Source organism: Oncorhynchus gorbuscha, unplaced genomic scaffold, assembly GCF_021184085.1.
Source record: "Oncorhynchus gorbuscha isolate QuinsamMale2020 ecotype Even-year unplaced genomic scaffold, OgorEven_v1.0 Un_scaffold_1535, whole genome shotgun sequence".
Taxonomy (NCBI): domain Eukaryota; kingdom Metazoa; phylum Chordata; class Actinopteri; order Salmoniformes; family Salmonidae; genus Oncorhynchus; species Oncorhynchus gorbuscha.
Genome location: NW_025746283.1, coordinates 14871 through 27500, shown reverse-complemented (window position 1 = coordinate 27500; position 12630 = coordinate 14871). Strand labels below are relative to the sequence as shown.

Here is a 12630-nt window from a genome sequence, read left to right as displayed (position 1 = left end):
TTTGACCCCTCTATGAAAAGGTCACAGTGGAACCCAGCCTCCCCTTTATAGTACATCCATAATGCAACAATTACGTACAAACATCTTTCTCAAGTCTCTCTCTCTCTCTCTCCCTCATTCCACATCCCTCGTTCTTTCTCTCTCTCTCTCTCCCTCATTCCACATCCCTCGTTCTTTCTCTCTCTCTCTCTCTCTCTCTCTCTCTCTCTCTCTCTCTCTCTCTCTCTCTCTCTCTCTCTCTCTCTCTCTCTGTCTCTCTCTCTCTCTCTCTCTCTCTCTCTCTCTCTCTCTCTCTCTCTCTCTCTCTCTCTCTCTCTCTCTGTCTCTCTCTCTCTCTCTCTCTCCACCTCTAACTCCGTCATCCACCCACTCTATTCTTCCATCACGGCAACAAAGAAATGTCTCTGGTCTCAGAGAATGCTAAAGATAGAGAGAGAGGATGATGAAGGAGCGAGAGGATGATGAATGAGAGAGAGAGGATGATGAAGGAGAGAGAGAGTATGAAGGAGAGACACACACACACACATGGAAAAATACACACACACACACAGTCACATTCCGTCCTCAATTACCTTCAGTCGGGTGATCAGAGGCTTGTTCAGTGATGTTATCATAGGTTACGGATAGTGATTAGGTTTCAATCACAACACAGACACATTTAGCCATACAGATTTACCATACATGTGCATGTATGTGTGTCTGGAGAGAGCGAGGACAGAGAAAGAGAGAGAGAGACGGAGGGAGAGAGAGAGAGAAAAAGAGAGAGAAACTGTGCCACCACTCTTTGCCCTTTTTGACTGATCGATGCAGGCCTGTCAATCACAGGGAGATTGAACTGCCTGATAACTAGCGAGAGAGGGAGAGGAAAGAAAGAGAGAAGGAGGGGAAAGAAAGTGAGAAGGAGAGGAAAGAGAGGGAGAGGAAAGAAAGATAGAGGGAGAGGAAAGAAAGAGAGAGGGAGAGAGGGAGAAAGATAGAAGGAGGGGAAAGAGCGAGTGAGTGGAAAGAAAGTGTGAAGGAGGGGAACTTAAGAGAGGGAGAGAGAGAGAGGAAAGAGAGAATGAGAGGAAAGAAATAGAGAGGAAGAGAGAGGAAAGAGAGAAAGAGAGGAAAGAAATAGAGAGGAAGAGAGAAAGAGAAAGGAGAGGAAAGAAATAGAGAGGGAGAGAGGGAAAGAGAGAAGGAGAGGAAAATAGAAATAGAGAGGAAAGAGAGAGAGAGGAAAGAGAGAGAGGAGAGGAAAGAAAAAGAGAGGAGAGAGAGAGGAAAGGAAAAGAGAAGGAGAGGAAGGAGGAAAATAGAGAGGAAGAGAGAGAAAGAGAGAAGGAAGGAAATAGAGAGGAAGAGAGAGGAAAGAGAGAAAGAGAGGAAAGAAATAGAGAGGAAGAGAGAGGAAAGAGAGAAGGAGAGGAAAGAAATAGAGAGGAGAGAGAGGAAAGAGAGAAGGAGAGGAAAGAAATAGAGAGAGGAAGAGAGAGGAAAGAGAAAGGAGAGGAAAGAAATAGAGAGGAGAGAGAGGAAAGAGAGAAGGAGAGGAAAGAAATAGAGAGGGAGAGAGAGGAAAGAGAGAATGAGAGGAAAGAAATAGAGAGGGAGAGAGAGGAAAGAGAGAATGAGAGGAAAGAAATAGAGAGGAGAGAGGGAAAGAGAGAAGGAGAGGAAAGAAATAGAGAGGGAGAGAGAGAAAGAGAGAATGAGAGGAAAGAAAGAGAGAGGAGGAGAGAGAAGAAAGAGAGAGGAAGAGAGGAAAGAAGAGAGAGAGAGGAAGGAAAGAGAGAATGAGAGGAAAGAAAGAGAGAGGAAAGAGAGAAGGAGAGGAAAGAAATAGAGAGGGAGAGAGGAAAAGAGAGAAGGAGAGGAAAGAAATAGAGAGGAAGAGAGAGGAAAAGAGAGAATGAGAGGAAAGAAAGAGAGAGGGAAAAAGAGAAGGAGAGGAAAGAAAAGAAATAGAGAGGAGAGAGAGAGGGAAAGAGAGAAGGAGAGGAAAGAAATAGAGAGGAAGAGAGAGGAGGAAAGAGAGAATGAGAGGAAAGAAAGAGAGAGGAAAGAGAAAGAGAAGGAGAGGAAAGAAATAGAGAGGGAGAGAGGGGAAAGAGAGAAGGAGAGGAAAGAAATAGAGAGGAAGAGAGAGGAAAGAGAGAATGAGAGGAAAGAAAGAGAGAGGAAAGAGAGAAGGAGAGGAAAGAAATAGAGAGGGAGAGAGGGGAAAGAGAGAAGGAGAGGAAAGAAATAGAGAGGAAGAGAGAGGAAAGAGAGAATGAGAGGAAAGAAAGAGAGAGGAAAGAGAGAAGGAGAGGAAAGAAAGAGAGAGGTTGAGAGGGAGAAAGATAGAAGGAGGGGAAAGAGCGAGTGAGTGGAAAGAAAGTGTGAAGGAGGGGATTTTAAGAGAGGGAGAGAGAGAGAGGAAAGAGAGAAGAGAGGAAAGAAATAGAGAGGAAGAGAGAGGAAAGAGAGAAGGAGAGGAAAGAAATAGAGAGGGAGAGAGAGGAAAGAGAGAATGAGAGGAAAGAAAGAGAGAGGAGAGAGAGAGAAGGAGAGGAAAGAAATAGAGAGGAAGAGAGAGGAAAGAGAGAAGGAGAGGAAGGAAATAGAGAGGAAGAGAGAGGAAAGAGAGAAAGAGAGGAAAGAAATAGAGAGGGAGAGAGAGAAGGAGAGGAAAGAAATAGAGAGGAAGAGAGAGGAAAGAGAGAAAGAGAGGAAAGAAATAGAGAGGAAGAGAGAGGAAAGAGAGAAGGAGAGGAAAGAAATAGAGAGGGAGAGAGAGGAAAGAGAGAATGAGAGGAAAGAAAGAGAGAGGGAGAGAGAGAAGGAGAGGAAAGAAATAGAGAGGAAGAGAGAGGAAAGAGAGAATGAGAGGAAAGAAATAGAGAGGTTGAGAGGGAGAAAGATAGAAGGAGGGGAAAGAGCGAGTGAGTGGAAAGAAAGTGAGAAGGAGGGGAACGTAAGAGAGGGAGAGAGAGAGAGGAAAGAGAGAAGGAGAGGAAAGAAAGAGAGAGGGAGAGAGAGAAGGAGAGGAAAGAGAGAAGGAGAGGAAAGAAAGAGAGAGGGAGAGAGAGAAGGAGAGGAAAGAAATAGAGAGGGAGAGAGAGAGGAAAGAAATAGAGAGGGAGAGAGAGAAGGAGAGGAAAGAAATAGAGAGGGAGAGAGGAAAGAGAGAATGAGAGGAAAGAAATAGAGAGGGAGAGAGAGGAAAGAGAGAATGAGAGGAAAGAAAGAGAGAGGGAGAGAGAGAAGGAGAGGAAAGAAATAGAGAGGGAGAGAGAGAGGAAAGAGAGAAGGAGAGGAAAGAAATAGAGAGGGAGAGAGAGGAAAGAGAGAATGAGAGGAAAGAAATAGAGAGGGAGAGAGAGAAGGAGAGGAAAGAAATAGAGAGGGAGAGAGAGAGGAAAGAGAGAAGGAGAGGAAAGAAATAGAGAGGGAGAGAGAGGAAAGAGAGAATGAGAGGAAAGAAATAGAGAGGGAGAGAGAGAGGAAAGAGAGAAGGAGAGGAAAGAAATAGAGAGGGAGAGAGAGGAAAGAGAGAATGAGAGGAAAGAAATAGAGAGGGAGAGAGAGAGGAAAGAGAGAAAGAGAGGAAAGAAATAGAGAGGGAGAGAGAGGAAAGAGAGAATGAGAGGAAAGAAAGAGAGAGGAGAGAGAGAAGAGAGAGAGGAAAGAAAGAGAGAGGAAGAGAGAGGAAAGAGAGAATGAGAGGAAAGAAAGAGAGAGGGAGAGAGAGAAGGAGAGGAAAGAAATAGAGAGGAAGAGAGAGGAAAGAGAGAATGAGAGGAAAGAAAGAGAGAGGGAGAGGAAAGAGAGAGGAAAGAGATGAGTGGGAATAAAAGAGAGAGAGAGAGAAAGAGAGAAGGAGAGGAAAGAAAGAGGTAGAGAGAGGAAAAGGAGAAGGAGAGGAAAGAAAGTGAGAAGGAGAGGAAAGAAAGAGAGGGGGAGGAAAGAAAGAGAGAAGGAGAGGAAAGAGAGAGAGAGAGGAAAGAGAGAAGGAGAGGAAAGGGAGAGAGAGAGGAAAGAGAGAAGGAGAGGAAAGAAAGAGAGAGGAAAGAAAGAGAGAGGAAGAGTGGAGAGGAAAAAGGGAAGGAGAGGAAAGAAAGAGGGTGTGTGGGGGGGTACATTCCCAATGTATAAATTAATATACAGATCTCTCTCTCTCTCTCTCTCCCTCTCTCTCTCTCCCTCTCTCTCTCTCTCTCTCTCTCTCTCTCTCTCTGTCTCTCTCTCTCTCACATTCTCTCTCTCTGGTCCCTACCCTCTCCCCCTTCCCTCTCTCTCTCCACTAGCCTGAGGAACTAACCAACGTGTTGGAGATCTGTAACATAGTGTTCACTAGTATGTTTGCCATGGAGATGATTCTGAAGATAACAGCGTCCGGATGTTTCAACTATCTGAGAAACCCCTACAATGTGTTCGACGGTGTCATCGTCATTATCAGGTTAACAACGGAAGGATTATCATCCAAATCTCTTCAACAATGTCGTCCCAATATTCAAACCAATATAGACCCAAATCTGTTGAAATGTATTGAAAGTCTTGATTGAGTCTCCCCCTCCTCTTTCTCCTCCCCATCCCTCCCTCCCCTGCCCTCCCTCCCTCCCTCCAGTGTGTGTGAGATCATCGGCCAGTCTGACGGAGGTCTGTCCATATTGAGGACCTTCAGACTCCTTCGTGTCCTGAAGCTAGTCAGGTTCATGCCGGCGCTGCGCAGACAGCTTGTGGTCCTGATGAAGACTATGGACAATGTGGCCACCTTCTGTATGCTGTTGATGCTGTTCATCTTTATATTCAGGTATACAAACTGCTTTGTACACATCTGTATGTACATGTACACACACACAGACACACACACACATGCACACATGCACACACACACCTGGTACGCATGCAGTCACATATACATACATTCTCCCTCTTCTCCTTCTCCCCTCTTCTCCTTCTCCTTCTCCCTCTTCTCCTTCTTCTTCTCCTTCTCCATCTCCCTCTTCTCCTTCTCCTTCTTCTTGTCCTTCTTCTTTTCTTTCTCCTTCTTCTACTCCTTTTCCTTCTCCTCCTTCTTCCCCTTCTCCTTATTATTCTTCTCCTTCTTCTACTCCTTTTCCTTCTCCTCCTTCTTCCCCTTCTCCTTATTATTCTTCTCCTTCTCCGTCTTCTCCATCTCCTTCTTCTCCTTCTTCTTCTCCTTCTTCTTCTCCTTCTTCTTCTTTTCCTTCTCCTTCTTCGCCTTCTTCTCCTCATTTTTCTTCTCTTCCTTCTTCTCCTTCTCCTTATTCTCCTTCTCCTTCTTCTTCTCCTCCTTCTTCTCCTTCTCCTTATTCTCCTTCTCCTCCTCCTTCTCCTTCTTCTCCTTCTCCTTCTTCTTGTTTTCCTTCTCCTTCTTCTCCTTCTTCTCCTCCTTCTTCTCCTTCTCCTCCTTCTCCTCCTTCTCCTTCTTGAACTTCTCCTTCTCCTTCTTCTTCTCCTCCTTCTTCTCCTTCTCCTTATTCTCCTTCTCCTCCTCCTTCTCCTTCTTCTCCTCCTTCTTTTCCTTCTTCTCCCCCTTCTTCTCCTTCTCCTCCTTCTCCTCCTTCTCCTTCTTCTCCTTCTTCTTTTTCTTCTCCTTCTTCGTCATCTCCTCCTCCTCCTTCTTCCTCCTCTTCTCCCTCTTCCATTCAGGTGCTTCACTTCAGTGCACAGAGAGATACACAGGATAAATGGAGCACATTGACAATGCCCTCCTATTAATGTCAATAACATTACAACTCCCTAGACATACAGTAGCCTACACAAACACCCTCCTATTAATGTCAATAACATTACAACTCCCTAGACATACAGTAGCCTACACAAACACCCTCCTATTAATGTCAATAACATTACAACTCCCTAGACATACAGTAGCCTACACAAACACCCTCCTATTAATGTCAATAACATTACAACTCCCTGGACATACAGTAGCCTACACAAACACCCTCCTATTAATGTCAATAACATTACAACTCCCTGGACATACAGTAGCCTACACAAACACCCTCCTATTAATGTCAATAACATTACAACTCCCTAGACATACAGTAGCCTACACAAACACCCTCCTATTAATGTCAATAACATTACAACTCCCTAGACATACAGTAGCCTACACAAACACCCTCCTATTAATGTCAATAACATTACAACTCCCTAGACATACAGTAGCCTACACAAACACCCTCCTATTAATGTCAATAACATTACAACTCCCTAGACATACAGTAGCCTACACAAACACCCTCCTATTAATGTCAATAACATTACAACTCCCTAGACATACAGTAGCCTACACAAACACCCTCCTATTAATGTCAATAACATTACAACTCCCTAGACATACAGTAGCCTACACAAACACCCTCCTATTAATGTCAATAACATTACAACTCCCTAGACATACAGTAGCCTACACAAACACCCTCCTATTAATGTCAATAACATTACAACTCCTAGACATACAGTAGCCTACACAAACACCCTCCTATTAATGTCAATAACATTACAACTCCTAGACAGACAGTAGCCTACACAAACACCCTCCTATTAATGTCAATAACATTACAACTCCCTAGACATACAGTAGCCTACACAAACACCCTCCTATTAATGTCAATAACATTACAACTCCCTAGACATACAGTAGCCTACACAAACACCCTCCTATTAATGTCAATCCTCCCTAGACATACAGTAGCCTACACAAACACCCTCCTATTAATGTCAATAACATTACAACTCCCTAGACATACAGTAGCCTACACAAACACCCTCCTATTAATGTCAATAACATTACAACTCCTAGACATACAGTAGCCTACACAAACACCCTCCTATTAATGTCAATAACATTACAACTCCCTAGACATACAGTAGCCTACACAAACACCCTCCTATTAATGTCAATAACATTACAACTCCCTAGACAGACAGTAGCCTACACAAACACCCTCCTATTAATGTCAATAACATTACAACTCCTAGACATACAGTAGCCTACACAAACAACCTCCTATTAATGTCAATAACATTAAACTCCCTGACAACAGTAGCCTACACAAACACCTCCTATTAATGTCAATAACATTACAACTCCCTGGACATACAGTAGCCTACACAAACCCAATTAATGCAAACATTACAACTCCCTAGACATAGCATAGCCTACACAAACACCCTCCTATTAATGTCAATAACATTACAACTCCCTAGACATACAACCTACACAAACACCCTCCTATTAATGTCAATAACATTACAACTCCTAGACATACAGTAGCCTACACAAACACCCTCCTATTAATGTCAATGGACAACATTGGTGGACATACAGTAGCACAGTCACAAACACTCCATCTGACATACAGGTAGTCCTGGGGCACGGTCCTAGGGCTCATTCCTCCTTGAGAAGTAGAAAGAAATTAATGTCAATTAGAGAACTCCCTAGACATACAGTAGCCTACACAAACACCCTCCTATTAATGTCTGTGCATTACAACTTTAGCCTACACAAACACCCTCCTATTAATGTCAAATCATTACAACTCCCAGACATGGTAGAACAAACACCCTCCTATTAATGTCAATAACATTAAACTCCCAGGAGCATGGCCAGTAGCCTTCTCCTCAATGTCAATAACATTACAACTCCCTGGACATCCTACACAAACACCCTCCATTAAACTGGAGCAGCAGCATGGCCAGGTGTCAATAACATTACAACTCCCTGGACATACAGTAGCCTACACAAACACCCTCCTATTAATGTCAATAACATTACAACTCCCTGAGACATACAGTAGAATAGAGAAACACCCTCCTATTAGATTTAATAACATTACAACTCCCTGACATACAGTAGCCTACACAAACAAACTCCCTAGCCCCCTGACAATAAACTACTGCTCCCTAAATACTGCCTACACAAACACCTCCTCCTAGTCAATGAGAACTCCCTAGACATACAGTAGCTACCAAACACCCTCCTATTAATGTCAATAACATTACAACTCCCTGACATACAGTAGCCTACACAAACACCCTCCCATTAATGTCTTCTCCTCCTGAGACATACAGTAGCCTACACAAAAAAATTAATGTCAATAACATTACAACTCCCTGACATACAGTAGCCTACACAAACACCCTCCTATTAATGTCAATAACATTACAACTCCCTGGACATACAGTAGCCTACACAAACACCCTCCTATTAATGTCAATAACATTACAACTCCCTAGACAGACAGTAGCCTACACAAACACCCTCCTATTAATGTCAATAACATTACAACTCCCTAGACATACAGTAGCCTACACAAACACCCTCCTATTAATGTCAATAACATTACAACTCCCTGGACATACAGTAGCCTACACAAACACCCTCCTATTAATGTCAATAACATTACAACTCCCTGGACATACAGTAGCCTACACAAACACCCTCCTATTAATGTCAATAACATTACAACTCCCTAGACATACAGTAGCCTACACAAACACCTCCTATTAATGTCAATAACATTACAACTCCCTAGACATACAGTAGCCTACACAAACACCCTCCTATTAATGTCAATAACATTACAACTCCCTAGACATACAGTAGCCTACACAAACACCCTCCTATTAATGTCAATAACATTACAACTCCCTGGACATACAGTAGCCTACACAAACACCCTCCTATTAATGTCAATAACATTACAACTCCCTAGACATACAGTAGCCTACACAAACACCCTCCTATTAATGTCAATAACATTACAACTCCCTAGACATACAGTAGCCTACACAAACACCCTCCTATTAATGTCAATAACATTACAACTCCCTGGACATACAGTAGCCTACACAAACACCCTCCTATTAATGTCAATAACATTACAACTCCCTGGACATACAGTAGCCTACACAAACACCCTCCTATTAATGTCAATAACATTACAACTCCCTAGACATACAGTAGCCTACACAAACACCCTCCTATTAATGTCAATAACATTACAACTCCCTGGACATACAGTAGCCTACACAAACACCCTCCTATTAATGTCAATAACATTACAACTCCCTAGACATACAGTAGCCTACACAAACACCCTCCTATTAATGTCAATAACATTACAACTCCCTGGACATACAGTAGCCTACACAAACACCCTCCTATTAATGTCAATAACATTACAACTCCCTAGACATACAGTAGCCTACACAAACACCCTCCTATTAATGTCAATAACATTACAACTCCCTGGACATACAGTAGCCTACACAAACACCCTCCTATTAATGTCAATAACATTACAACTCCCTAGACATACAGTAGCCTACACAAACACCCTCCTATTAATGTCAATAACATTACAACTCCCTAGACATACAGTAGCCTACACAAACACCCTCCTATTAATGTCAATAACATTACAACTCCCTGGACATACAGTAGCCTACACAAACACCCTCCTATTAATGTCAATAACATTACAACTCCCTGACATACAGTAGCCTACACAAACACCCTCCTATTAATGTCAATAACATTACAACTCCCTAGACATACAGTAGCCTACACAAACACCCTCCTATTAATGTCAATAACATTACAACTCCCTAGACATACAGTAGCCTACACAAACACCCTCCTATTAATGTCAATAACATTACAACTCCCTAGACATACAGTAGCCTACACAAACACCCTCCTATTAATGTCAATAACATTACAACTCCCTGGACATACAGTAGCCTACACAAACACCCTCCTATTAATGTCAATAACATTACAACTCCCTGACATACAGTAGCCTACACAAACACCCTCCTATTAATGTCAATAACATTACAACTCCCTAGACATACAGTAGCCTACACAAACACCCTCCTATTAATGTCAATAACATTACAACTCCCTGGACATACAGTAGCCTACACAAACACCCTCCTATTAATGTCAATAACATTACAACTCCCTAGACATACAGTAGCCTACACAAACACCCTCCTATTAATGTCAATAACATTACAACTCCCTAGACATACAGTAGCCTACACAAACACCCTCCTATTAATGTCAATAACATTACAACTCCCTGACATACAGTAGCCTACACAAACACCCTCCTATTAATGTCAATAACATTACAACTCCTGGACATACAGTAGCCTACACAAACACCCTCCTATTAATGTCAATAACATTACAACTCCCTAGACATACAGTAGCCTACACAAACACCCTCCTATTAATGTCAATAACATTACAACTCCCTGGACATACAGTAGCCTACACAAACACCCTCCTATTAATGTCAATAACATTACAACTCCCTGGACATACAGTAGCCTACACAAACACCCTCCTATTAATGTCAATAACATTACAACTCCCTAGACATACAGTAGCCTACACAAACACCCTCCTATTAATGTCAATAACATTACAACTCCCTGGACATACAGTAGCCTACACAAACACCCTCCTATTAATGTCAATAACATTACAACTCCCTGGACATACAGTAGCCTACACAAACACCCTCCTATTAATGTCAATAACATTACAACTCCCTAGACATACAGTAGCCTACACAAACACCCTCCTATTAATGTCAATAACATTACAACTCCCTAGACATACAGTAGCCTACACAAACACCCTCCTATTAATGTCAATAACATTACAACTCCCTGACATACAGTAGCCTACACAAACACCCTCCTATTAATGTCAATAACATTACAACTCCCTAGACATACAGTAGCCTACACAAACACCCTCCTATTAATGTCAATAACATTACAACTCCCTAGACAGACAGTAGCCTACACAAACACCCTCCTATTAATGTCAATAACATTACAACTCCCTAGACATACAGTAGCCTACACAAACACCCTCCTATTAATGTCAATAACATTACAACTCCCTAGACATACAGTAGCCTACACAAACACCCTCCTATTAATGTCAATAACATTACAACTCCCTAGACAGACAGTAGCCTACACAAACACCCTCCTATTAATGTCAATAACATTACAACTCCCTAGACAGACAGTAGCCTACACAAACACCCTCCTATTAATGTCTAACATTACAACTCCCTAGACAGACAGTAGCCTACCACCCTCCATGGCTGGTTAGGGTTTATCTTTCAAGAGATGAAACCGCTAAGACATGTTTCTGCAAACATCCCTACATCAGGTTATGATTGAGACGTTCTTATTCCCTGGACAACTTGGTTCGATTGATTTATAGCCTTGTGTTGCAGTATCTTGGGGATGAGTGTAGCTTTCTATTGGTCATATTAGAAGTGTATTGTCTGTCTTGGGTTGCAGTGTATTTGGTCATATTAGAAGTGTATTGTCTGTCTTGGTTGCAGTATCTTGGGGATGCATATCTTTGGCTGCAAGTTCAGCCTGAAGACAGAGGCAGGAGACACTGTTCCAGACAGGAAGAACTTTGACTCTCTACTCTGGGCCATCGTCACTGTGTTTCAGGTAAAGGGCTGGTAGTGTGTGTGTGCATTGTGCATGACCTCCACCTCTCCTCAGCTGCTCTCTCCTTCTCTCATCCCTCTCTCCATCTCTCATCCATCTCTCATCCCTACCCCCTCTCATCCATCTCTCACCCCTATCTCCTCTCTCCTTTACTCCTCTCTCCTTTCTCCTCCTCCTTCTCTCCTCTCTCTCTCCTTCTCTCATCCCCTCTCTCCTCTCCATCTCTTTTCTCTCTCATCTATCTCTCGTCCTTCTCTCTCCTCTCTCCTATCATCCCTCTCTCCTTCTCTCCTCCATCTCTCCTCCCTCTCTCATCTATCATCCCTCTCTCCTTCTCTCATCCATCTCATCCCTCGCTCCTACTCTTATCCCTCTCTCCTTCTCTCATCCCCCTCTACTTCTCTCATCCCTCTCCTACTCCCATTTCTCCTTGTCTCATCCCTTGCTCCTTTTCTCTTCCTCTCCCTTTTCTCATCCCTCCATCCTCTCTTCCTCTCTCCTTCTCTCATCCTTCTCTCCTTCTTTCACCCCCATCTCTTCCTCTCCTTCTTTCTCTGTGTAGATCCTCACCCAGGAAGACTGGAACACGGTGCTGTATAATGGAATGGCTGCCACCTCTCCTCTAGCTGCTCTGTACTTCGTAGCTCTTATGACGTTTGGGAACTACGTCCTCTTCAACCTTCTGGTGGCCATCTTGGTAGAGGATTTCAGGCTGAGGTAAGAGTTTGAGCTTTTTTTGGGGGGGGGGACTAACATACATCAAACCAATGACATGGCATAGATCTTTTGATGTAGCATTCATGTTCTTCCTCCTCTCTCCCTCCCACTCTTCATCCATTCCTCTTCATCCATTCCTCACCCTTTCTCCCTCCCACTCTTCATCTTCCTCACCCTCCCTCTCTTTCTCTCTTTCTCTCTCCCCTCCCTCCCTCCTATCTTCCCTTTTTTTTTCTTTCTCTCTCTTCCTCTCTCTCTCTTCTTCTCTCTCTCTTCCTGTCTTTCTATCTCCTTCACTCCCTCCCTTTTTTTCTATCTCTCTCTTCCTCTCTCTCTCTCTCCACCAGGGAGATGCTAATCGCTCCTATTCAGAGGATGACAGTTCCCCCTCTAACTTTGACGATAGTG

The 12630-nt window shown here is 43.0% G+C and overlaps 1 protein-coding gene across 1 annotated transcript in view; it reads left to right on the top strand.

Annotated features, from left to right (window-relative positions):
- The window catches only part of LOC124023190 (voltage-dependent T-type calcium channel subunit alpha-1I-like), a 39887-nt gene extending 27661 nt beyond the window's left edge, over window positions 1-12226 (top strand). Inside the window, exons 7-10 of the mRNA XM_046337718.1 lie at window positions 4275-4426; window positions 4595-4780; window positions 11388-11505; window positions 12068-12226. Coding sequence (XP_046193674.1) covers window positions 4275-4426; window positions 4595-4780; window positions 11388-11505; window positions 12068-12226 — 615 coding nt within the window. The remainder of the gene's footprint in view (window positions 1-4274; window positions 4427-4594; window positions 4781-11387; window positions 11506-12067) is intronic.
- The last annotated feature ends 404 nt before the right edge of the window (window positions 12227-12630 follow it).